Source organism: Vidua macroura, chromosome 17 (genome assembly GCF_024509145.1).
Source record: "Vidua macroura isolate BioBank_ID:100142 chromosome 17, ASM2450914v1, whole genome shotgun sequence".
Classification (NCBI taxonomy): Eukaryota; Metazoa; Chordata; class Aves; order Passeriformes; family Viduidae; genus Vidua; species Vidua macroura.
The window spans coordinates 9345550-9368888 of record NC_071587.1 but is presented as its reverse complement, the minus strand read 5'-3'; the positions used below and the strand labels follow the sequence as shown (position 1 = coordinate 9368888).

General features: G+C 41.2%; 1 protein-coding gene across 8 annotated transcripts; it reads left to right on the top strand.

Moving 5' to 3' along the window:
- Positions 1-20679, top strand: ARFGAP1 (ADP ribosylation factor GTPase activating protein 1). 8 transcript variants are annotated; one of them, XM_053992736.1, is made up of 15 exons: positions 1-255; positions 485-622; positions 4070-4133; positions 4972-5081; positions 6060-6231; positions 7159-7259; positions 7927-8013; positions 8509-8605; positions 9961-10017; positions 10203-10235; positions 11532-11561; positions 13349-13405; positions 14707-14766; positions 15870-15946; positions 16402-20679. In XM_053992736.1, the coding sequence occupies exons 3-15, from the start codon at positions 4074-4076 to the stop codon at positions 16727-16729; spliced, it is 1269 nt and encodes a 422-aa protein (XP_053848711.1). In that variant the 5' UTR covers positions 1-255; positions 485-622; positions 4070-4073; the 3' UTR covers positions 16730-20679. The 8 variants fall into 8 exon arrangements, with proteins under 8 accessions (XP_053848711.1, XP_053848710.1, XP_053848713.1 ...); XM_053992735.1 differs by having other exon boundaries at positions 1-261; XM_053992738.1 differs by lacking the exon at positions 14707-14766 and having other exon boundaries at positions 1-261; positions 15876-15946.
- Positions 20680-23339: the final 2660 nt, after the last annotated feature.

The following is a 23339-nucleotide window of genomic DNA, read 5'->3' as shown; positions in this document are numbered from 1 at the left end:
TTATTTCAGCTTTGCTCGGTGGAAACAAATCCTTTAAACTTCTCTCTGGAGCACGCGGAGTTGGATTTAATCGAATGTTTTCGGCGTGCCCGGCCCGCAGCGGGTTAAGCCGCGCGCCCACAATGCCTCGCGCCCTGCAACGTCGGCGGCGCCGGGCGGGACCGGGCCGCGGCCGGGACCGGGATCGGCACCGGGTTCAGAACTGGCACCGGGATCAGGACCGGGACCGAGGCAGGGGCGGCAGTGTTGCTCAAGGTCGTGGTGCGTCTCCGTGGCTCCCCGCGCCGGGGCTCGCCGTGCCGGGGCCGCCCGTGCCCCGCAGCCCAGCCCAGCGCTGAGGTGGCGGCGCTCGGGCCCGGCCCCCGCACTGTCACACAGGACGGTCCCGAGGGCGGGCGAGGTGCGGGTGCCAGGCTGGCGTGGCGGGCAGCAGGCATCACCCTGCCCGCTGTTTCAGCTATTTCTGCGTTATTTTCTTGCCTAGAAAGCAGAGGCCGGAGGGCTCGGCGGAACCCGGCCATGTTCTGAGGGAGGCTGCAGGACGCCGCTGGGATCGGGGTACCGCAGGTGTGCCTGAAGGAATCGCCCTTCTCTCGGCCCTGCGAGGCGCTGGGTGAGGCGGGTGAGTGTGAAACTGCTCGGCTTTAAAAGTATGCACCGGTCTTTGATGTATTTGCGAAGGAGAACCGTGCCAGCTCCATGGAGATGGGCGCTTTGTGAGATTGCTACGGTTTCTTCAGCCTCTGTGGCCTTTCTGCACTGGTGGGACTCACAGGGAGCCTTCAGCACCATGAAGTCACCAGGCCACGTCACCCGCTGACTCTTCGTGTGCTGAATTGCAAAGCCCTTTGCGGGTTGGCTCTGAATTTGTTGCTCTATCAGAGGAGCAAGGTCCTATCATGTATTATTTCCACTTCTAGTCCACTTCTTTTTGCTTGTTTAGCAAACTAAAGATTTCATTATCAGAAAACTCATATGGTGAACATCTAGTTTTTGCTCTGGGAGCAGATTGTTTGGGAAATAAGAGTGTGAGATTTGTTTGTGTGAAGCAGTTTCTTTCAACTTTTGAACCCTTGTCAAAAATATTTATATTCATCAATGGAAACTTACTCTGAAATGAATAATTTCCTTCACTGCTTATGTCTATTTCTATTAGATCAAAACAATGTATATTTCTTTCAGGTGGCTTCTTTCTTCAGTATTTAGCCATGAAACTTAAACAGCACAGGTTTATATACTTAAACAGCACTAGTTATATATCCAGTCAGTTACCAGGGTGCAGTTTTTTGATGCTAATCAATGATAATTTGAACCCTTAAAACTTTGTGAGAAAATCATTAAAAGTAAACTGGGCACCTCTAAAGGTGTTACCTATTAGAAAGCTTAGAACATGACATTTTTACTTTGTCCTTTATTTCCAAATGCTTTGGTGGGGGAGGACAAGATGAAAAGCTGGTGCCTTTAGTTACCTCCTCCTTTTCTTGGATGTCATGGTGTGGGTGAAGCTCTGCCTTCCCACCAGACAGACGTGGGTTGAGCAGGGAACTTGGTGCATGTGGAATGGGTGTATGTTCAGACTGCAGTTGGCCAAAGTCTTTCAGTTTTTGTTTTAAAAAAGGTAGTTATGGCAGAACCAAAAGCAATTGCTTCCTCTGTCACCTTGGAGCTGGAGATGTGAAACTCGTGTATAAGCTCTGGAGGGGGCTGGATATTGGCTGTTGGAGGATGGATGTAACTTTCTGCTTTGTAGACAATTCCTGGCATGTGCAGAGTTGGAGTGGGAAGAGGCTTTCCTGTTCAGCTCCAGCAGTGCTCATCACCATTGAGGCTGGAAGGCCTCTGCATGTAGACTGCCTCTGTTGGTTATTCTGATTGAAAATCTGTAAAAAAGGAGGAAAAATGGCAAAGGAAGGGTAGAAGTAAAGAGGATTGAACGTCCAGCCAAAGAGAGGAGCTTTGGAAGCTGTCAGTAATGTACAGTAAGATGCTGGGGAAATTAATTCCTGAGGAAGAGATATTGGCATGCAAAGAGCAGGCAGCAATAACAGCAGAGAGGAGGGCCCGGAGGGTGCACTGTTGTCTGTCTGGCTATTCTTGCTGAGTTATTTACTTAATTTCTGTACTGCAGAGGAAAAATTCTACATTATCTCTCCAGGGACAGATAGTGGAATTGAAGACAGAGACTGGGAGTCATAGAAATGTGTTTATGGTTGTTATTTAGGACTTGAGCAAATGCATGTAGTGCTGTCTCCCTCCCTGCTCACATGCACATGAGTAAGTTGTGGAAGGTTAAATGTTATTGGAGTGCTATTGGAAAGGGTGTGTTTAATTATATGAGGAGTCTTGACTTGACACACTTTCATTCTCCTGTTCTTAAAGTTACACAATTTTTATTAGATTATTGATAAAAATAACTGTGCTCAGTTTTATTTTAATGCAGGATGACAGGAAGATTTTATTCACCACTGTTCGCAGTGACTTTTGTCACAATTACCTGGTTTTGCCCAGTACAAAGCAATTAAGACTGAAAAGGTGGCACATTCTAAACATCAATGAAAGCACTTCACCTTAAATTCCACAGAATTAAGCATTTGTCAACAACATATTTACAGAGGAATAAGTGCTTTAGATAAAAAGCAGTGACTTGGGCTACAAGCACCTTCTGCTTTTAGCAGTGGCAATATGTAGGTACAACACTGAGCTTTTCCTTTCTGAGTCGTTATCTTAGCAGGTGATGCACAGAACTATTTATTGTACTGCTTTGCTTTGGAGATTGAAGTTGATGTCAGTCATACAAATGAAATGTTTCCTTACCTGTAGCATTTTACCTTTTTCAACACCCTTCCTTTATTTATTTAAGATACATCCTTTCTCCATCCCCTAGGGCTAACATTTACCTTCTAAAATGATTGTGAGATTGTTAATTTTATTGATGTTCTAATGACTTTTGATTATTTGGTCAAACAGCACAGTGAACAGAGAGTTGCCTAAAGGCATTGTTGCCCCTCACACCAGTGTTCGTTGAAAATACCAACCTGCTGCTTTATGCTTTGTATCTTGACTGGCCAGTAAACTTGACATTTAGTAGTTGGTGCTGTTTCTAGTCAGCTTGGTGAATTCTGTCTTTTATTACATCTTAGAAGTTTGTTTTCTGGAGTAGAAATTACAAGATGGAGAGGAAGTAAAAAGGGAGAACAGATGTTATTTATTTAAAGTTAAATATGATGCTATTAGTTGATAATAAGAATTTGGTTTTTATCTAAATTGCAGCCTTATGCTGCACCCTACACTGTAGTTCTTCAAATCATGAGTACTTTGTGTACTTTGGGTTTTTCCAAGCTGTGTACTGTGTGTAAATCACTTTTTTTTGTCTTAATGTGAATTTTACCCATAGCATGCCACTGCTCCCTGCTGTTTTCTGTGTCATAAAAATTAGAGTGAGATGATGTGGTCTGCCAGCGAGACGTGCCTGTTGAATTACAATACTATTTTGTGTAAAAGGCCCAAGAATTGCCTTAATTTCTTAGAATTCAGTTGACAACCAAACTCAATATTTCTGGAAAATTACAAATTCTTGTGTCATCTAGTAAAGGGCTCTTTTAGCAATGTGTTCTGCACTCCGAAGTGTAAGAGTTTCTGCTATTTTTTGGCATAGGTCTGATGAGTTGTGTGCATGTGATCCAGTGAAGTCATGGATGTTAGGAAGTGCTTTCAGGGAGGGCAGTGGATGCAGGGAACAGCATCCAGTAGAGTCTGTTTTGATACCACTTGTGACATCGAAGAATTCCTGTGTTTATCACCCCCCACCCACTTTTCAGCCATGACTGAATTACACCTTTCCACTGATGGATTTAAGATGACTAAATCCCCCCAAAAGTGCAAAGTGAATGGAAAAATAAGGTTGTGGGGTTTATGGTGGTTTGGTTTGTGTGTTTTTCCTCTGCAGCTGGTTGTGAGTCAGTGGTTTAGATTCCAGGCTCTTTGTAACTAGCTGTGCTTGTGAGGTGCTGAGCATCCTGCCAACATCAAATCCATAATCATGACTTGCTTTCTTTTTCTCCCTTTGCAGAATCATGGCAAGTCCAAGAACAAGGAAAGTCCTCAAGGAAGTCAGAGCACAAGATGAGAACAATGTGAGAAAATTATGATGTTTAGATCAGTTTTGTAGAATTGAATTTGCTTTTTACCTTCTCCAAACGTACACTGGGGTCTGCTACAGCTGCTGTTGTCTTTGTGCTGTGGCTCACTAATGTTAACATAGAAATTTGGATATCTCGTGTATGCATTACAATACTTTGCTGCATATTTGGCACAAATATTTCAGAAGTTCTAGTAAGGCTGGAACCCCTGGGTCTTTTCAACAGGTGGTGTCTGGGGCACAAATTAAAGTGGTCCATTTCAAGTAGCTTGATTATACCTTAAATGTGATAGTCCATGGAAAGATGCAGTTTTATTTATATCAATACATAAAATCTTGAGTGGTGAATCTGATCATATAACTGAAATTGTAGCACTGTATGAACAATAAAGCTATTTCCAAAGAAAAAATTCTGTTTAGATCTGCTACCATTTACTGCCAAACTGTAGTGTGACTGAAAAAATGTTCCAAACTTTAAATATTGCATTTTTATTTTGCCAAGGAAACCTCAAAAATTCAGTTTGGTTACTTTCAAGGCAATGCAATTGAAATCAAAATGAATTCTTTGCAATGTAGTTTCCATTTGCTTGTCTGTATTTCCTCATTGTTTTTTTTTTTTTGTAGTTGGTGCAGTAATTTTTATAATCCAAGCAGCATGAATAAATACCTGAAGGAAGTTTATGGTATCAGGGAAGTGTTTCCAAACACTAAGAACCCTTCCTTCTGAAATTATTTTTGATGTGTGATGTTGTCATGATTTGCCTTTTTGAGCTGTGAAAACTTCCCATGGACAGCGATGACAGATTGCAGAAATAACTGTTTTTCACTCACAGGTCTGTTTTGAATGTGGTGCATTTAACCCCCAGTGGGTGAGTGTGACCTATGGAATTTGGATCTGTCTGGAGTGCTCAGGAAAACACCGAGGCTTGGGAGTTCACCTCAGGTCAGCCTTTCCAACAGACATGGGACTGAATTGCATTACCTCAGGGTTCATTATGGCTGTGAACAGCATGTGTTGGTTTGGAATGTATAGAATGTCTCAAATCCAACATTTTGTTGGCAGTTTTGCTTTGTGCTCCTCTCTGAAGTGGGCTTTGCTCTCTGTGCCTTGTCTGTAACTAGCTGGGTATAAAACTATATTCTGTTATATAAACTATTCTGTTTAGGAGATTTCTTTTTTCTTTGTAATATAAGTGATAGTTTTTGTTGTTTTCCAAGAATTGTGCTCAGCTGAGATGGAAGTCTATGGAATAAGAACTGTTATGGGTTCTGGAGACTCACAGTGTGTATGTAATAGGGTCAAAGCAGGGAACAGTTACTCAAATGAGGAAGGGAGAGGAAGTCCAGGAGGGAAATCACCAAAGCAAGGAGGCCATTCAGAAGTACATTCTTTGCTTTTCCAGGGGTGATTTGAAGCTCATTAGTGAGTAGAAGTTGCACAGGAAAGGAGCATTTTGAACTGTTCTGTATGTGGCATGGAAGAAAAGATGAAATTTCTGAGATGAGGACATAGAATCGCCACGTTTGGAAAAGACCTCTAAGACCATCGAGTCCAACTGTCAAAATACATAATAGACAGAAAAAGAAAATTGCAGAGTGAAGTATGGGAAAAGTTTCTGTTACATAGTGGGCTAGATTAATTTCTGGACTTTGAAGGAACTGCTTTTTCAGTCACTTGCCTTCTGTTGACTGTCTCCTTTAAATGCCAATAAGTGACATGATTTTGGCTTATTTCAGGGAGGATCTGCCCACCTTTTTAAGATGATCTGTCTTTCTGTACTTGGAGAGTGTTCTCCAACATGTTTATACTCTCAACTTTTGAGATGGATTGTAATAAGCTTTTTTTTATCACTGTTGATACAGCATGAAATTATAACAAGCTGTGATCTAAATTTTATTTTTTTTTAAACCTGCTTTTCAGTTTTGTGCGTTCTGTAACCATGGACAAGTGGAAGGATATTGAGCTGGAGAAAATGAAAGCGGGAGGTAACAGCAAATTCCGACAGTTCTTGGAGTCTCAAGATGATTATGATCCATGCTGGACAATGCAAGAGAAATACAACAGCAAAGCTGCAGCTCTGTTTCGAGACCAGGTAAGCTCAGTTTTAGGTGAGTCCTCACCCCTATGACCTGAAAATATCAAAGTGCTTTGTAAACTCTTGGTTCTGAAAGGAGGGAAAGTTTGTAGTTTTTTGAACCTTTGTAGTGGTTCCTGAAAGGGTAAATGTGAGAGAGTGAAATCCTGGAAGAGTTAATATAAAGCTGAATGAGTTCATGGCTCAAGTATTTGGCAGAAGAGAAGAGGAATGTTGTCCTACCTGGGAGATAAGGAGGGGTTAGAAAAGAGTGTCTTGGGCAGGCAGGAGCTTTTCTGGACTAACTTCCTTATTTCGAGTAACTCTTCCTAATTTAGCCCAAGGGTATCCCAAGGGTCTGGTACCTCAGAGCTGGCAGTCCAGGACTGCCCTCTTGGGACCCTAAAGGTCTTAGAGTGCTTCTTCCCAAGTCTTGTAAGAGTTTTCTATTGAAATTTTCATTTCTGCATTTAGCTGAGGTAGCTCCAATTTTCAGTGCTGCAGTTTGTTGCAGCTGTTTAGTCAGTGGAGCTATCTCAGTCCTCAGTTCACTCCAGTTCACTACTTCAGCTGTACATTTCTATCCAAAGTGATTTTTGATAAATCTTTAGTGTATGTAGTAACATACAACAATAATGTAGTTCTGTTCCTCCATTACTCTGTGATTAGTCCTTACATCTCTTCATTAATCCAGTCTTTCCTCTTCAAACCAAACCTACCTCTTTGAGGAAATTGTCTAATTTTCTATTTCGGTTGCCTGAAATAAAACCAGGGTTCAATTCAACATCACAACCTGGGAGTCAAAAAAAATTGGTTTCTTGTGAAAAAAAATTTAAGTGATCCATCAGCAAATTGGAAAAAATTATTTGTCCTTGTGTTACAGAATTGTTTTTAATTTGTATGAAATCTCTGACTTGGCATTCTTGACTATTCTGCCTCATGTAGGTAGCTACAGTAGCTGAAGGCAAGGAATGGTCCATTGAAACTTCTCCTGCCAGGAACTGGACCCCACCTCAGCCTAAAATGTCTCTGTCTTCTGCTCACCGGTACGTGCCCTGCTTAGCTAATGTTGGTACAGATGCAGCATCAGATGCAGACAAAACATCAAAGCCTGATGGTTTCTTGTCTGCTGGGTTTGCCCTGTTGGTGCTGGTGTCTGAACAAGCTGAAGTTATGGAGTATGAGGTAACAGGACTTTGTTTTTGTAATAATTCTCATCCCCTGCACCTGAGCTTTAAACCAAGGCAGAGAGAAGTGAGCAAGAGCAGGGAAGAAGCCATGCTTGTTTTATTCTGACTTGTAATGCACCTGAAATTAGGCATATGTGTCACTCACAGGTAGTGTGTGACATCCTCACCTTAACTGTGGTGCTGTGCCAGTTTGGGATTGGATGCCAGGGAAAAAGAATCAGACTTTTCCCTTCTGCTGCTAATTACCAGGGGAGCATTAAAGCTCTCTACCACAGCAATTCTGTTGTTCTGCTTTTGCATGTGGTGTTTGTTACTCTGTGCACTAAAGATCCTAGTTAACTGCAAAAGCAGTTGTAAATCAAAGGAACAAGAGCTTCATGTCTTTTAGTGGTTGCATTAGAGTTCCCTTTTTGATAGATGAAATAAATTTCTAACCTGTATTATGGTGATATACATCAAGCTGCACTGCTGAGCTGGTGGGTTTTGCTTAACATGGCTTTGATTCTTCAATGTTTTATTTCAGTTCTGCTGGACAATCTCAGACTGCAACTGCCTCTTCTGACAAGGCTTTTGAAGACTGGTTAAATGATGATGTCAGCTCCTACCAAGGGTAATGCAATATTTACCAACTTTCTGAGTGCCTCCCTTTCTAGCATAATAAAATGTTTGAAGCATTGAAGAAAAATTTGTAACTCCAAATATTATTGTGGTGGGTTCCAAACCAGGGAATTCTGATTGTGTGTTGTACCTTACAGTGATTTGAGTTAAACAGAGGCATTTATTAAGCTTCTCTCATTCCTTTCCTCATTTTCATTTATCACTTTATTAGGATTTACTCAGCTTTCTGATGTCAGTGATTTGTTAAACCTGGAGAATCATTAAGATCACATTAGCTTGCACAGAGGAAATCATATTGTGATAGGATTCCTCAGTGGATCCTTGGTGTTTTTATGAAGTGAGTAGTTTTGTATTTTGGGTACTGGGTGCTACAGGACTTTCTTTTCCAGGTGCAAAAACAATTGTCATCTTTCCATACTTTTCAGTTCTCATTTAATGTTTTGAATGGCTGCATGCTGATATAGGTATATTCCTTTTCCTGTGGCAGTGGCCAAGAGAACCGCTATGTGGGGTTTGGGAACACAGTAAACCCTCCAAAAAGAGAGGATGACTTCCTGAATAATGCCATGTCCTCGTTGTACTCGGTAAGGAATTGCTTGGAGCTTTCTGAATTACTGTTTTCTTCTGGTTTAGCCCCTGGTATGGGAGAATATGAATGGAGAGGAGAAACTAAAGACTGCAGGTGGATATGGAGAGATGCAGAGGATTGGTTGTATTCTCAAAGAGTGAAGAAGATATGGGTGGACTTTAGCAGGCAAAATGGAAAAATTTGAGCAGAACTTAAGAATTACATCTGGTATCAATTCATAGAAATAAGTGAGGATACTGCAATGTATTATAAATAATGATCAACAGGGCTGAATGAAAAAAATGTAATTACCTGTAGGGAATAGCTCTAGCTCTGTTAACCATATTAGGGATGTTCAGAGGAAGATAACTGAAATGTGTGTTTATGTGGGTGCCAGAAGCCCTGAGCAGTGATGAAAACATTTGAAATACTTGTGACAGGGTGTGAAGAGATAACAGCATATGGCTGAACAGTTGTCGTGATTCAAGTAGAGATAGTGAAAGATGCATTGTTGAAATAAAATGGGAATAAACTCAGAGGCAGTCAGGGCCATGCTGCTGCTTTGATGGGCTGCAAAGTCACAGTGCTGAGCAATATTTGGGGTTTGGAGTCATTTGGAAATACAGTAAGGTATTCTACCAAGGTTAGTGGCCAACAGCCCTCTGTAGAACCTCACTGCCTAAATACTCACACCAGGTTCCACTGTTTATTTAAAAATAAATAAATAATTTCACTAGAACTTAGCAGAGAAAGGTAATGCCTGAGCCTTTGAACAGGTTGATCACTATATTCCAGGTGCTTGGTATAGATCAGCTAGATATTTTCTAGATATCTCACAGATTTTAGGCCAGAGAGTTCAGATCAGAAAGCACATCTGCAGTGTATTGCAAGTGAGCTAAGACAGCCAAGGAGAGGCAACACCATTGCTGTGAGCCATTCTTTGAGCCCAGGATCTGCCTGAATGTCCTGGCTGGAATGCCCTCGTGTGAGCACAGACACACATTGCAGTGTGTCCTGAAGTCCTTTATTTCTGGGAGGCTGAGTTCCTTGCATGGATCTTCATCCTGGAGAGGAAAACAATTTGTGTTCCACTGCATGGGATGATTTATCCCCACACTTGTAGCCATTTTTAGAAGAGTAACATCTGAAACACTCTGGCTTGTTCAAATTCACACAAATACTGGAAGTTCATCACTATATTTCAGTTAAGTGAGAGGCTCTAATTTTTCTCTCAGTAGCAGGTAGTTCTTACGACTACAGGACAAGCTGTATTAGAGCATTTTGACTTAAGCTCATCTGTTTTTAATGAAAACTTGGTTATTTACTATTACTATTCATATGTAGCTCACAACTTTCTTGCTTTCTTTAAAGGGATGGAGCAGTTTTACAACTGGAGCCAGCAAAATTGCCTCAGCTGCTAAAGAGGGTGTAAGTAAATAAAATGTGGTTTAGTTAGCAGTGGAATGCCAGAGGTGGTGATATGGGTATTCTCTTTTCACTGTGAAATTCTGCCAAAGCTCCATTACCTTGGAGAGGATCATGCAGCATTTCTAAATGCATGTCTTTGAAAGTTTATTCCAGGTAAACCTGCATGTATTTGCTTCTCTTCACAGGCTACCAGGTTTGGATCTCAAGCAAGTCAAAAGGTGATTATAGATTTAGCTCTTTATTCCATCTAATTGTCTTTAAGTGCCATGTGTTTGCCTGCACAATTGACTTAGATTTAATCATCAGCAGACCAGTGTGCTTTTCCTTCATAGTGCCCAGTAATGTTTAGTTCTAGCTTTTAATTCCATGGGAATTGCAATCAGCTGCAGTGATCAAATTAAGCAAGAGATAAACAGGGATACTCTGCTGTTTTTTCCTGTTGGATGTGTTGGAGAGGCTGCAGAGCTTGCAAACTTAACATACCCCTGGTTTACTTCTGTGAATCTTAAATGTGGTCTAGCTTGAAGTAGTTTTCTTGGTGATACAATACAATGCAAGCCAGCTTCCCATGGCTAAAGCCTAATAAGATGTTACAAGTGTGAACTGCTCGATATTATTAATAAATCAACTTGCTTGTGTATGTTTTAAAAAATAGCAATGACAAAAGGATTTCATTTATCAAACTAGGGTTAAAACAGACAGTGAGACCTGATTACACAGAGCTCTGACATATGCAAGATCTGTCTGCAAGGAAAAGTTTTAAATTCAAATGTAAAAATGATAAAAGAATGGGGATTCTTAATTTGCCAAGTTCTGAGTGAGGTGCAGATATTTATAGATGATTCAGGAGTTTTAATTGAACTACAACTCTTGTGTGTGTGCAGCATTAGCCTGGTTGGCTTCTGATAAGCATAGAAAGTATTGCTCAAAACCAATGTGCAGGTGCTGGTGTTCAGAGAGGTCTATGCATTGGGATATTAATCCTTCAAATGGCCAGACTTGGGGATGTTTGGAACAAAAATGTCTTGTTAAAGCACCCAAACTTCCTACTTCAATGCTTTGAAATATTTACTGTTTGGCTTAAGAAAAACTAAGTTTTCTACAGGTCTTCCTCTTCACTCCCTCTGGCAGTTTTCCTTTTGTAATAAAAGCTGCTCTTTCTTTAGTATTATTAATAACTAATATTAAGCTTAAAAGCTCATCACATCTACTGACAAGGACTACAGCAACATGATGCTCTACAGTCTAAGCTGTGTTACTGAAGGCTAAATTTTGTTCCTGAAACTTCTGACCCTTTGCGGAATAGATTTAACTCATTTTTCATGCACTGCATTGGTTGAAAGTGTATGTGGGGGCCCAGTGACCAAACACATTTCACTATTTCTCTTGTCAGTAGATGTTAAAAGTTGAAAAAGGTTCATGATACTTAACTTGCCTGAAAAAATGCTGCCAATTTTTTGCTAAAAGCTGCTTCTGCCTTCCTTGCTCTTTTCTCTTTTGCTCTCTGGGTAAAGTTTTGGGGCTACAAGCAGCAGCCAGAGCCGGTAACACCCTCACATCTGTTCTTGTGCATGGACTCCTTGTCTGTTGGTGCTGAATATGTGCATTTGCTCCTGAGCTGTCTTTTCTTTCTCTGCCTTACATCAAACCTGTTTTGAATAATGTTGTGTGCATTGTATGGTAACATTTCTGCAAACTTAATTAAAATTTGTGAAGTTGGATAGAGATACCCAAGCTGTGCACTGTTTGAAAATTGACTGTGCTGCTGTCCACACTCTGATGATTTCAGGATTTCTGTTTGCATGTCTGCCCCAGGAATGTGCCAAGAGCAGGGTGTTGTTGGAAGGCAGACACTTGAATGAGATGTTTGTTATCGTGGTTAGAGTGCTGTCCTAAATTCAGCAATAGGAAGGAAAGATGAAGTGATTTAGATGAAAATACAGTTGTAGCCAAATTTTTCCATTTCACATTTACAAAATTATGTGGCTGAGTAAGAGATGAGATAAGAATTCTTCCTAATTCTAGCAGTGACTCCACTTGGACACCTGAACTGTAAGTCTGGGTGTGTTACACTCTTTATTATCAAACAAACACTTTGCTGGTTTCAGTAGAGTCCAGAGGGCTTTTCAAAGGTGAGAACACCCCCTTCTTGTTTTTCTTAAGCACTTTGTAGCCTCACTTCCAAAGGTAGCAAGCCCTTTGTGATTTGCATTCATGTTTCTCACTAGGTGGAAGTGGGATTTCCTTTTGCCTTTGCTTCTCAAAGAATTTTTATCCTGTAAGGAGTAGAAGTACTGGAGCTAATGGCTGGGAAAAGGGGAGATCCTGGGAATGCAGTGGCTTAGGGAAAGGCTTCTTAGACACCTGGGAGTCTGTGGAGGAAAGGTGTTGAAGGTGCTCCATTCCCAGGAAGAACATGAGTGAAGGCTCACACCCTGACCAATGGTAGTAATCAAATATGAACCCTTAGGAAATGAAACTTCAGCACCTGGCATATTGGCCCTTTTGGATTAACCAGGATAATTCTGGAGGCACTCAGTATGATATGGCAATTCTGAAGAAAGTTTAAATCTGTCAAAGGCTTATTATAGTAGTAGACAAGGAATGATTTCAAGCTCTTCTAAACCTGCTGTCCTTGTCAGCTTTGCCTTAGGAAAGTAATTTTGTGACTTGGACCATGGGCTTACATTTTTGTAAGCTGCCTCTGAAGTACAATATCCTTGTGCATCTTGTTCTGGATTGCAACAGATTTCTGCAGTTCATTGTTTTTTCTCCCTGCAAACCTGGAGCTTTAAAGAAAATAACAGAAATCTTCTGTCACAGCTTTAGCTCTTGTGTACTGCTCAGAAACACTTGGGCTCTTACTAACAGATGATAATTGGAACACTACAAGACAAAGAAATTGGAGGAAAATCAGCCAAAAAGATCTAATTCTAGGAGTAATTTAATTAGTATGGAAAAACAAGGGGGGGATGAAGATAGTTCTTCCAAATATTCAGCTGCAGGCATTAGCAAGGGGCCCATTGTCAAAACTGTTGCTGGTTGCACCATTGCTTCAGCTTCCAGTGCAAGGTCAGACTTTGCTTGGGCTCTGGGCATCTATTGCCATGTGTATCTGATTTTAATTTATTGTCTTTTAGTTTCTCCTGCAGCACTTTGCTGTGTGTGCTTTTCAGCTCATTCTGCTTGTATGAATCAAAGCTAAAGGCTTCTTGTGTTTTTGGAGATACTGCTGAGAAATGAGCCTGCAGAAGTTGTTGGCTGTGGGTTTTAATTGTTTTTTTTTTTAAGAAAATATAACTGACTTTGTTTTTGTTTTGCTTTTAAATAGGCTTCAGAGTTAGGTCAGACATTAAATGAAAATGTTCTCAAACCTGCACAAGAAAAGGTAACTTTGGATCTAGTAAATGACTTGCAGAAAAATGCTTGTACTCACTCAGGGACTGGTTGATTCCTGCTGCCACAGCTGCCCAGGTTCTCAGGGGGCCTTTTTGTAAAGGGGAGACATCAAACAACTCCAAGTTAGGCTGTTATCAGAGAAATGGTAACTCCCTCCACCTTCCTTTCTCATGTCCACCAGAGTCTGTCACATTCTCTCTTGTTAGATACCATTTTATAGATTTTGTGCTTTCAGTAATGGCAGATGGAACAAGGGGAAAATGCACCCTCAGTGGATATAAAATCAGTTGTTTTAATATATATATATATATTTATATCTATTAGTAGTTGTATCTTGGAGTATTAAGTTCCTAGTGTTTTACCTACCTGCCAGCTTTATTTTAATTCAGTCAAACATCTTTGAGCCATTTGAAAAGAATGTTTTAATCATATTGCAAACTAATTCCTCTTCCATTACCTTTATTAATTTACCATTCTTTACATGGCATTTCAAACCACAGGAGAAGACTCTAATTGGTGTTCTATTCCCCAGGATTATCCACAGCTTATTTCAGAGGGCTTAGATGCATTATTTCCAGAGTTATTTTTTAGGGTGCATTTCCTTGAGCTGATTTCTATTTTGTAGGACAATTTAATGAGAAATTATGTGTTTAGTGTTTAAGTAAAAAGAGATAAATTTCCCTTAGGATGTTGTGCTGTTAGTCCTAAATAAGTGTTACTTTATGAAATAAGTATTCCCTATATAGTTACACAAAGTCACTTGCTTTGGAGCAGCTGCCATTTATTAAGTGGTGAAAGGTATCTGTTGTATTGTTTTCCACCAAAATTCAAAGCCCTTTTAATATTTAAATAAGCATCTATAAAAGATAGAGAATAAAAGGGACCTGCTACATTTCTAAACATAGCCTTTTTATGCAGTGGAATATATTGATAAAGCTTCATGTTTGCAGATGTCTTTTGTACTTGTGTTTTATTGTTCAGCAGTAGTGTAATGATACCTGAACCGTGTTTAAATGATACCTTTCTCAAACTGGGTGTGATACCTTCCTCAAACTGGGTTTTAGTCACAGGAAATTCCCATGAACTCAAAGGACTGAGCTTCACTCCACTATAGATTAACAGACTTCATATATAATTTTCTTTACTTACTTAGTTTTGACTTAAATCTGTTTCGATTCAGTTTGGGGTTGGGTTTCTTGACATTTTAGCTGTTAAGCACAAATGAGCTTGTCTGAAGGTTTCAGTAATACTTTGTTTTATGACTAATTACCAATACTTTGGTCCACATAGGTGAAAGAGGGGAAAATATTTGAGGAGGTCACCACGGGGGTATCGCAGTTGGCCAGCAAGGTATGAGGTGGCCTGCCTGGCTTTAAGGAGGCCAAATTAGTCAAGCCAGTCTCCATATTCTTATAAAAATAACACAAAACCCCAGTGCAGCTTTGGTCTATGCTTGTGTTGAATAGAGACATTTGGAAAGTGGAATTTTCAGCAGGCAGCACTTCTGCTGGGGTGTTTAAAGCTGCACAGGCATGGTGGTGTCCTCTTAATAATCTGAATGAGGACAATGGGTGGTTATAAACAGCAAAGAAAATGTGTGAGGGAATATGGAGACAGCTTGTGTTCCACTGGTACAGTAAAACCTGCTAATGCTCTGCACCTTTCTCCTTTGCCTTCCGCTGCTCTCGGTGACGTGGTAAGTGCTGTCTGAGGCTGCCAAGCACAGAAATCCTGCACTAACTAACACCTGCTGGGATAACTTGCATGGTGTTACCCAGGACTGTGTGTCTTCTAGCACTGGGAAACTCAGCACTGGAAACTCTCCCATAGACCAGCTCAGTGTCTTAGGTTTTGGTACTGTTTGAATAAAATAAAATAAATTGTGTTACCTGTTGTGTTTAGAGCCTGGAAACTCTCAGGCTGAATTCTGGAATTCATCCTCCCTGTCTCTAACTCAGAATAGTACCTTTCACAGTGTCACTTCAGAAGTTGTATTTCTAATCCAATTCTAGGACTCAACTTTTGGCCTGTTTTATGTGGGTAGTGAAATAATGCTGAAACAGAGTGAAAGTAGCTGTGTAGACCAGTAGAAATATAAATGCAAGTTACATTAATCATAAAACATCAGTGCTTTCATTAAGTTTAATTTTATGTAAGGACTAATTCCAGTACTTTTGTCAAGGAAGTCTAGGAGAGAATTCAAAAGATGTTGCAACAATGGGTGAAAAAGCTAAACCTGACCTGCTTCCCACCTCTTCCAGCTGCACAGTGCTGTCAAATGTATGTTCTTTACATCCACCACGTAACTGCCCATCAAAAACATTATTGAGCTCTGAGTTAAATGTGTTTAGTTTATGGGAACAAGTGGAGGAATTTGTTCTGGCTTTTGCTGTTGGACTTGGCAGAGGTGTTGGTTCAGTCCAAATGAATGGAGTGTCTTTTTTTTTCTCTAGGTTCAGGGAGTTGGGAGTAAGGGATGGAGAGATGTCACCACTTTCTTTTCAGGCAAAGCAGATGATAATTCTGACAGGTAATATTTTGTTCTTGCTTCCTATCTCTTTGAAAACATAATTATATCTCCTGTACATTCTCTGTAGTATAGTAGTGAAAGGTAATTTTTCAATATTAAGAACTTATTCTGTCTCTGCTGATAGTCCTCCTCTATGTAATAGGGAGGAATTCAATATAACTTTGTTTATAACTGTTTTTAAACTGAGAACAAAGCAGTGCACATATTTTGGTTTAAAACTTACTCCAAATGCACGTTCCCTTTCCTTGGGCCTGTTAAATCTCTTAACAAAAATCTGTGAATTAGACAACAAGCTTATGTCATTTGGAGCAATATTTAATTATTCCTTTATCATCAGGGTTTTTTTTAAGCAAAGAGCAGTAGAATGATGGCTTTCTTTGGGGTCATTTATTTTTACTGTTATGTTTGGCATAACTAATTTATTTCTACCTTCCTTTCCCCCTCACCCCCAAAAGACCAGCTGAGGGAGACAGCTACCAGAACAGTGGAGGGGAGGGCTACCAGAACAATGCTGTAGATCAAAGCTTCTGGGAGACCTTTGGCAACTCAGATGCACCAAAAGCTCATAAATCTCCAAGCAGTGAGAGTTGGACCTATGTGGACAATTCCACAGAGAAGAAGAGCTCGGATAGCTGGGACGTGTGGGGCTCGGGAACGGTTTCCAACAAGAACAGTAACAGCGACAGCTGGGAAAACTGGGAGACCAACTGGGAGAACACAGGAGGGGAGAGCAAGACCAGAAAACCTCCTAAGGCAACAAAAAATGCGTGGGATGACTTTTAGAACTGTGTTAACCCTGCTCTGCACAGCTGGGAAAGGGAGGCTGTGCTGGTTGATGGAGGGGAGGAAGTTTTACACACACCTGGAGTATCATGGCTGACCTTTCTGATCTGTTTGTGCTTCCCATTCATTCTCCTTCCTTCTACCCCGGTATAGGGAAAAAAAAGTAGCATTTGAATCTTTTCTTACATAAAGGTGGCTCTCCCTTTTTTAAGGATAATGATAAGTATATTCTCCTTGCACTATTGGAGCTGGCTACAGCAACTTTCTTAACACAAATGTTGAAGGAAAGAAATCAGTGCGAGGACACTTCCATGGCACAACCTTGCATGTGTAGGTTAATAGGTGTTCATCTGGTCCTCATCTAATTTGAGATTTGGGGTGTTTAATGCAAAGAAAGGACAGGGTGTGACTTGGAAAGACAGCCATTAACTGGGCAAGCTGCAGCTGGATACATCGAGTTCCAATGCCTTATGGATTGCTCTGACTACAGGAGGTCTGGCAATTCAAGATGGTCTTTAACATATTTTTATTGGAGCATTGTTTTTAAACATTGTGGCATTATTTTTTTTTTTAGTAGTTGAAAGCTTATTTTTCTCCTTTAGAATTCAGAAGGAATCTAGAGCTAGAGAATTATTTGTGTAAATTTACATGTTTGACCTGAGCTCTCAAGGGATATCCAGAATGGCTCTACTTGCCCACCTTACTCAATGGATTGAGTTTGCACTCAATTGTAGTTTCTGCTACACAGAAAAGCAAAGCTGTTGTGTTTTCTTTCCTCACCTATGCCCTTGCCCCAGTTTGATTATTTTATGTACTCTCTTTTTTCCCTTTCTTCATTCTACCTGTGTAGTATTTTATTAATGCTGGTAAAAAAATGAAGTCTTTTTGCTGCTTATGTCCTTCTGGACATGTGTTTGGCAACCTGGCAGTGAAAGAAAAAAATTATAAAGAAGATTCCAGCAAGAAAAAATGGGTGGAAAATACAAAAACATTTAGGAAAAAGCTTGGCAGCAAGCCCCTGTCAAGATGAGTAGATGTCTGGATTTAATAGTAAAATTTAATTTAAACAGATGTTTTCCAAATGATTCTTTAGTGTGTCAAGCTGTATCTCTGCTTCTGTCATATATTTCTCCACATTTTTTCCTGGATCTTGTTAAAGAAACATGAGAAACTCTTGGTCAGCATTAAGGACTGAATCAGGAGATTCAGTATGTGTCAGTTTTGACCCAAGAAACTGCTTTGCATGACACGAACCATAACTTCTAGAGAAGAATTGTGACTTCTAACAGCGAAGGTATCATAGGTATCCCATTTTATTTTGGGGGGTGGGTTGTGAATGTACCCTCAGCACGAAAACAATCAACTCACTTGAAAACTTAAATCATGATGTTCTCTGGGGTCTGCTTTTCCAGCATGGAGTTCTTTCTGTGAACCTTGTAGATCCTATTACTTACCTAAAAAACCTTTTCTTTTAAAACCTGATTAATTTGTTCAAGAACCAACTGAAGGTGTCAAAGTTATCTTAAATTACACTTCACTTCCTTTATTCCTCACAGAGGTTTTTGAGCAGATAGTAATATCAACAGTTTTAAAAGGAAAGAAAATTAATTTCCTCATAAGTAGCAGATTTTAAAGGCTTAAGTCTGAGTAGAAGTAGCTCTGTTTACAGCCAGAGTCTGTATTTCTATTCCTAGGATCTTTCAGATGGTGAACAGAATATGTTTCCAGTCTTCTCTCACCGTGTTCTGTGAGAGTTGGGATTTCTTTTTCCCCCCTTGCCTCTCCTGAGTGTGGTCTGAAGCTCGTGGTCTCTGAGCCTCTGCAGCAGGACCCAGAGCTGCTCAGACCCAAGTGCTGCTCCAGGCTGAGCCATTCCCAAGGTGTCCCTGCTGTCACAGAGCCTGTGGAAGTGCCAAAGGCACGAGAGCTCTCTGTGTGCAGTGCTGTTCATGGTACCATTGGCACCAGTTCACAGCCGGACTAAAACAAGGATTTTTTTGTACTTTTTCTCCAGTTCCAAGTATAACTTTGTCATAGCTTAGCTGCATGTCAAACATAACTTTGTTTTTTTTATGCTTACACCTCTGTTGCCTCCTTGTCAGTGTGTCTGCTGCCCAGTCTGAAGCTGATTCAGCTTCTTCTGTGCAAGTTTATTACAGTTTCTCTTTCATAAACCTCTTGAAATGGCTTGTAGCAGGGGAATCTTTATTTCAGTCCACTCAATCACTGGTATTGTGCTGTGTGTGCGCACGTCCTCCTCAGCTGTGAACTTTGCCTGGGACAAAAGTGGTTTATTTATGTATCACTTGCAGCCACAATTGGCATGAGCCATTTGTTTGTTCTTTTGATTGGATTTTTGTAGCTTTTGAAACTTTTATCTTGTAAATCAAACAGCCAGAGCCCTGCTCAAGCAGAAGCTTTGGGTAAGGATTTTTCCTCCAGTTGAGACAGGGACAGAACAGTTGCCATCTCTCTCTGCAGTGTTGTAGGGAAGCAACAAAATACAACTGACAGAAAGATGTTAGTGGAAGATCCAAATAAACCAATATAATAGCAGAAGGTGTAACTGCAGACACAAAACCAGTGTGCCAGCTGGTCAGTTTGATGGGCAAATGGGCATTTTTTAATGACTTTTTTGAGCCTGAATGTGTGATCATGCCTTCCAGAGGAGCGGATGAAACGAAGGTATTTTCTTTTTTTTGCATACCCGCTGTTTTATTGAATTTTACTTTTTGTCAGAGTAGGTGGCTGGGAGGTTTCTGCACTGTGAAGAAAATCCCATCAAGTTGCATGTGCAGAGCAAGTGTTTCTGAATCGGAATTTTTTATTTTTTAATTCCTCCTCCTCTCTCCAAATCCTCCCCTTTTGGCCTGATGAGGAGCAGAGGCATTGAGTGCAGGCTGCTGGAGCTGAGGCTGCCTGGCTGAGTGAGGATCCAGCTATGAATTTGAGCATGTGCTGTGGCAGGGCCGTGCTGTCACCGTGGGCTCTGCCTGTGCAGGGGTGACCAGGGCTCTGCTCCCCTTTCATCCCACTCCCTGAGTCACAGGTTTAAGTCATACAAGCAAACTGCCAGGAGATGTGCAGTAGGTGAAATTGCTGCATCAATTGAATGTTGCAATGGCTGGTTCAAATCCCCTGGTGACCCAAGCTTTTATTTCTTTGTATGGCTTCAACTTCGAAAAAAACAGAGCAGCTGGATTCCTGCAGGTAGTCTGATACAAGAAAAATGTCAAGAAACCAAACTAAGTGCCACTTGCAAAACAGTGAAAGTCTTGGAGAATGTTCCCAAACATAATCCTGGGAGTTGGTGATTATTTTAAAATGTTTTATTTGTGTATTGAAACCTCTTAATAATTAGTACAATTCAAGAAGTGCTTGGCCAGCTCTCCCTCATGGTTGAGACCTCAAGGATAATGCTGCTGCTTTTATTTTCCAGGCCAGACTGTAACATTCCATGGGTTCATAATGTACTTGTCAGTGTAATGGTCTGTGCAATAATTAACAAGTGTAGATAAAACCTTTGTTTAATCCAGGATACATTTAAAGATACAGTGGTCCTCTTGGGGAGTAGCAGTCTACACAAGTATTTCAGTATTTCTTAGCTTATTCTGGCTGAAATACTAAATTTCAGTGACCCAGGTAAAGGTTTGAGCAATCAGTGATTTAAACAGAAATCAAGAAACATTTCCATGGCCATTATTAAGAGTTTGATCCTAATGGCTGAGTGGCCTCTAGCTGCAGAACCCTCTTTCATTTCCATGCCAGCAGAAACTTGCTCAGTCTGGAGTACTGTATCTTTAATTTTCCTGCAGTGTTTTTTTGTGAAGTTCACAGGAATGGCGATTTCAGTGAACACTATTCATTGTTCTGTAGAGTGGTTCTGGACTTGAACTGCAGTGTCATCTTTTAAAAAGTATTATAATAAAGCAAAGAGATCTGGAGCAGAATGGTGGTCAGCCCTTTTTCAGGAGGCTTCAGTTACTTTTCAGCCCAGGTGCTGGTGTCAGGCAAATCCTTCCCTGCCAGTAACAAAGGAGAAAGGAAGCTGCCAACATTAATAGAGCCAAAAACATCTTTGTATTTCACTGGAGTTTCACAGTCTTAACTTCAAACTCTTAGGAGCAGTTTGGAGACATTGTTTGCCTCCTTATTTAAGGAGAACTATAAATAGAAATTAAAGTGCAGATAAATTTATGTACTCTGAAATTTTATTAGCTTGTCTCCAGAGGCACTTATTACAGCAGAAAAAGGTAACTTTTAAAGCAGTTTTCCTGCAAGAAGAAAGAGTCCTCTGACAAATCCTTCAGCTGTGGTAGTGGTCCACATTCAGATTCCAGTTTCCTCCATGAACCAAACAGCCACGTGAATACTCCAGATGGCTGCAGTTCATGCAAATTTAAAATATTTTCTGTTATGTTCTTGGTCAGTAGGACTGAATCCTACTTGCTGTGTAGAGGTAATTTTAATGATTTTTACACCTAAAAAAATGGCCATTCGTGTTTGATAACATCACTGGTATTATTCCACAGACAGGCTGTGTCCATTCTTCCTGTAGGGGCTGCTGAGTGGGGTGCAAAGTTTTCACATGGGAAGTAGACAGGACATGCTGGTTCTGGAGAGAGGATTTGGGCCCTTTATTCTGACAACATCCAGAGTTAATGACCTAAAAACAAAACACCAAGGAAGCAATGATTTGTATTCTGTATTTCAGACTGAGCACAGTCAGTAAAATCTGATAGAAAAAGTGGAGTCTAGACCAGAAAACACTGAGACCAGAAGACAAAAGGCTTGGACTTGAGGGAGGACAGGTCACTGCTGCATTGCCATGTCCCACTCTGTGCTCTGATCCCAGAACCAGCAACAAGTCCAGCTGGAGCTTCCTGCCAATGTTGATCTGTGTAGGTGGCCTCCAAGGCAGATACAGGCTCAGAAGGTGACTCTGGGCTTCACAGCTCACTTCACACAACAAACACTCGTGCCCTCTGAGGTGTGCAGGCAGGCACTGGGGATGTGTCTTGGTTTCCCTCCTTATGCTCTCCTCATGTTCCAGAAGGTTTGTCCACAGGAGCCATCTGCAGCAGGCTTTGGGCTCAGGAGCTTCATCATCACCCCCCAAACTCCATAGGGACCCCCCTGAGGCTCTGCACCTCCCCACTGCTTTGGCAGAGGTTTGCAGGATGCAGCCATGGGGTGAAAACTGAAAATCCCATGAGGAAAATGAGATGGAGCTGTGTTGTCCTGTGGGGAAGCTGTAAACCCTGCAGCTCTGACAGACCTGCAGTGTGATCATTCCTCCGCTGTTCCGTCACTGATTTGCAGGAGGCCAGGAGAGGCTGCCTGGCTGTGTCAGCTCCAGCCACTTGTGCTCTGTCAGCAAGAAGCTGCATCTCCTCAGGAAGGCAGGAAAAGAAAGGTCAGCTCCTCCTCTGAGCAAGGCGCTGATGTTTGCTTTAGGTGAGATGAAACCACCCTGGATTTATCCTCAAATGCGGCCTTGCTTTCAATCTGAATTTCACCAACACCGCCCTGATGGCAACGTTTAAACTGGCTAAAAACAGAAGAGATGAAAGAAATACTGAAAAGATCTCCTAGGAGAAGCCTCCTGGTACTTGCAGTTGCTGAGAATGAGTGGGAGAGACTGAGTCTCTGGCAGGGCTGGCTGCAAGGACTGCCAAGAACAGTCATGTTGTACCTCACCAGGATGGTGACTGCTGCTCAAGCAGGAAAATCCAGTGCTATCAGCTCTGCACACTTTGGAAACCAGTTCTTGTCTGTCCCTCTAAGCCCTGCCAAAGTGTGCTCCCTCGGAGAGGCTGCTCAGCATTGCTGAGGCTGGTGGAAAGGCAGAAAGGCTGGAGTGTGTCTCTTATGAAAAAAAATTCACCACTTCTGATTGAGAAGTGCTGCTGCTTGATATCAGCAGTTCTGCACTGGATTGCTCATCTTGCCTTCAGTGGAATGGTGTTTTAGTACCTATATATACCATATATACCACTTATATATACACCACTTGTATATATGGTTTTTTCCCTACTCTGCTGACATGGATGGTTAATATATGTAAATTGATGTGCCAGCCTATATAAAGGCTGTTGTGATCAAGGTCAATCTACAAATTTTCCTCCTTACAGAACCTCTTCTGTGTGTTGTTGTTGCATTGAAGGTTGATAGCATTCAAGAGGGAATTGCTATTTTAATTCTGTGTTCACAAATTGCCTATTGACTCCAGCCATCAGCTGTCACATTTGGGGAGCAGCTCAGTGCACTGGACTTGAATTACAAATCTAGTCTGCCCAGACAGGGCTTCACCAGTCAGGTCAAGCTGCCCAGAGTTACTGCAGGACTGACAAGAAGAGATAGAATCTGAACTCAGGCTGCTGCAACTCTCCCAAGCTTCTTGCCCACACCAAGGTGTGTCTCTAAGCTGGTCCCAGACCTAGGGAGAGAGCACAAAGCATATCAAAGGAGTGGAATAAATACTCCTTGTGTAATCTAGGCTGCTGGTGAGATCCCAGCTTGTCAAATTAAACCTCTGCAGAACAGACTCCCCCATTCCCACGTCTGTTAAATGCCTGTCCTCTCTCTGATGGTGGTTGTGAAGGGCTTT

What these genes read in the sequence shown, in the direction of transcription:
- ARFGAP1 (XM_053992736.1), top strand. Translation starts at nt 4,074, where the DNA reads ATGGCAAGTCCAAGAACAAGGAAAGTCCTCAAGGAAGTCAGAGCACAA. An exon ending in TCAAACCTGCACAAGAAAAG is followed by an intron (nt 13,406 to 14,706) that starts GTAACTTTGGAT and finishes TGGTCCACATAG; the next exon opens with GTGAAAGAGGGGAAAATATT. An exon ending in GCAGATGATAATTCTGACAG is followed by an intron (nt 15,947 to 16,401) that starts GTAATATTTTGT and finishes CACCCCCAAAAG; the next exon opens with ACCAGCTGAGGGAGACAGCT.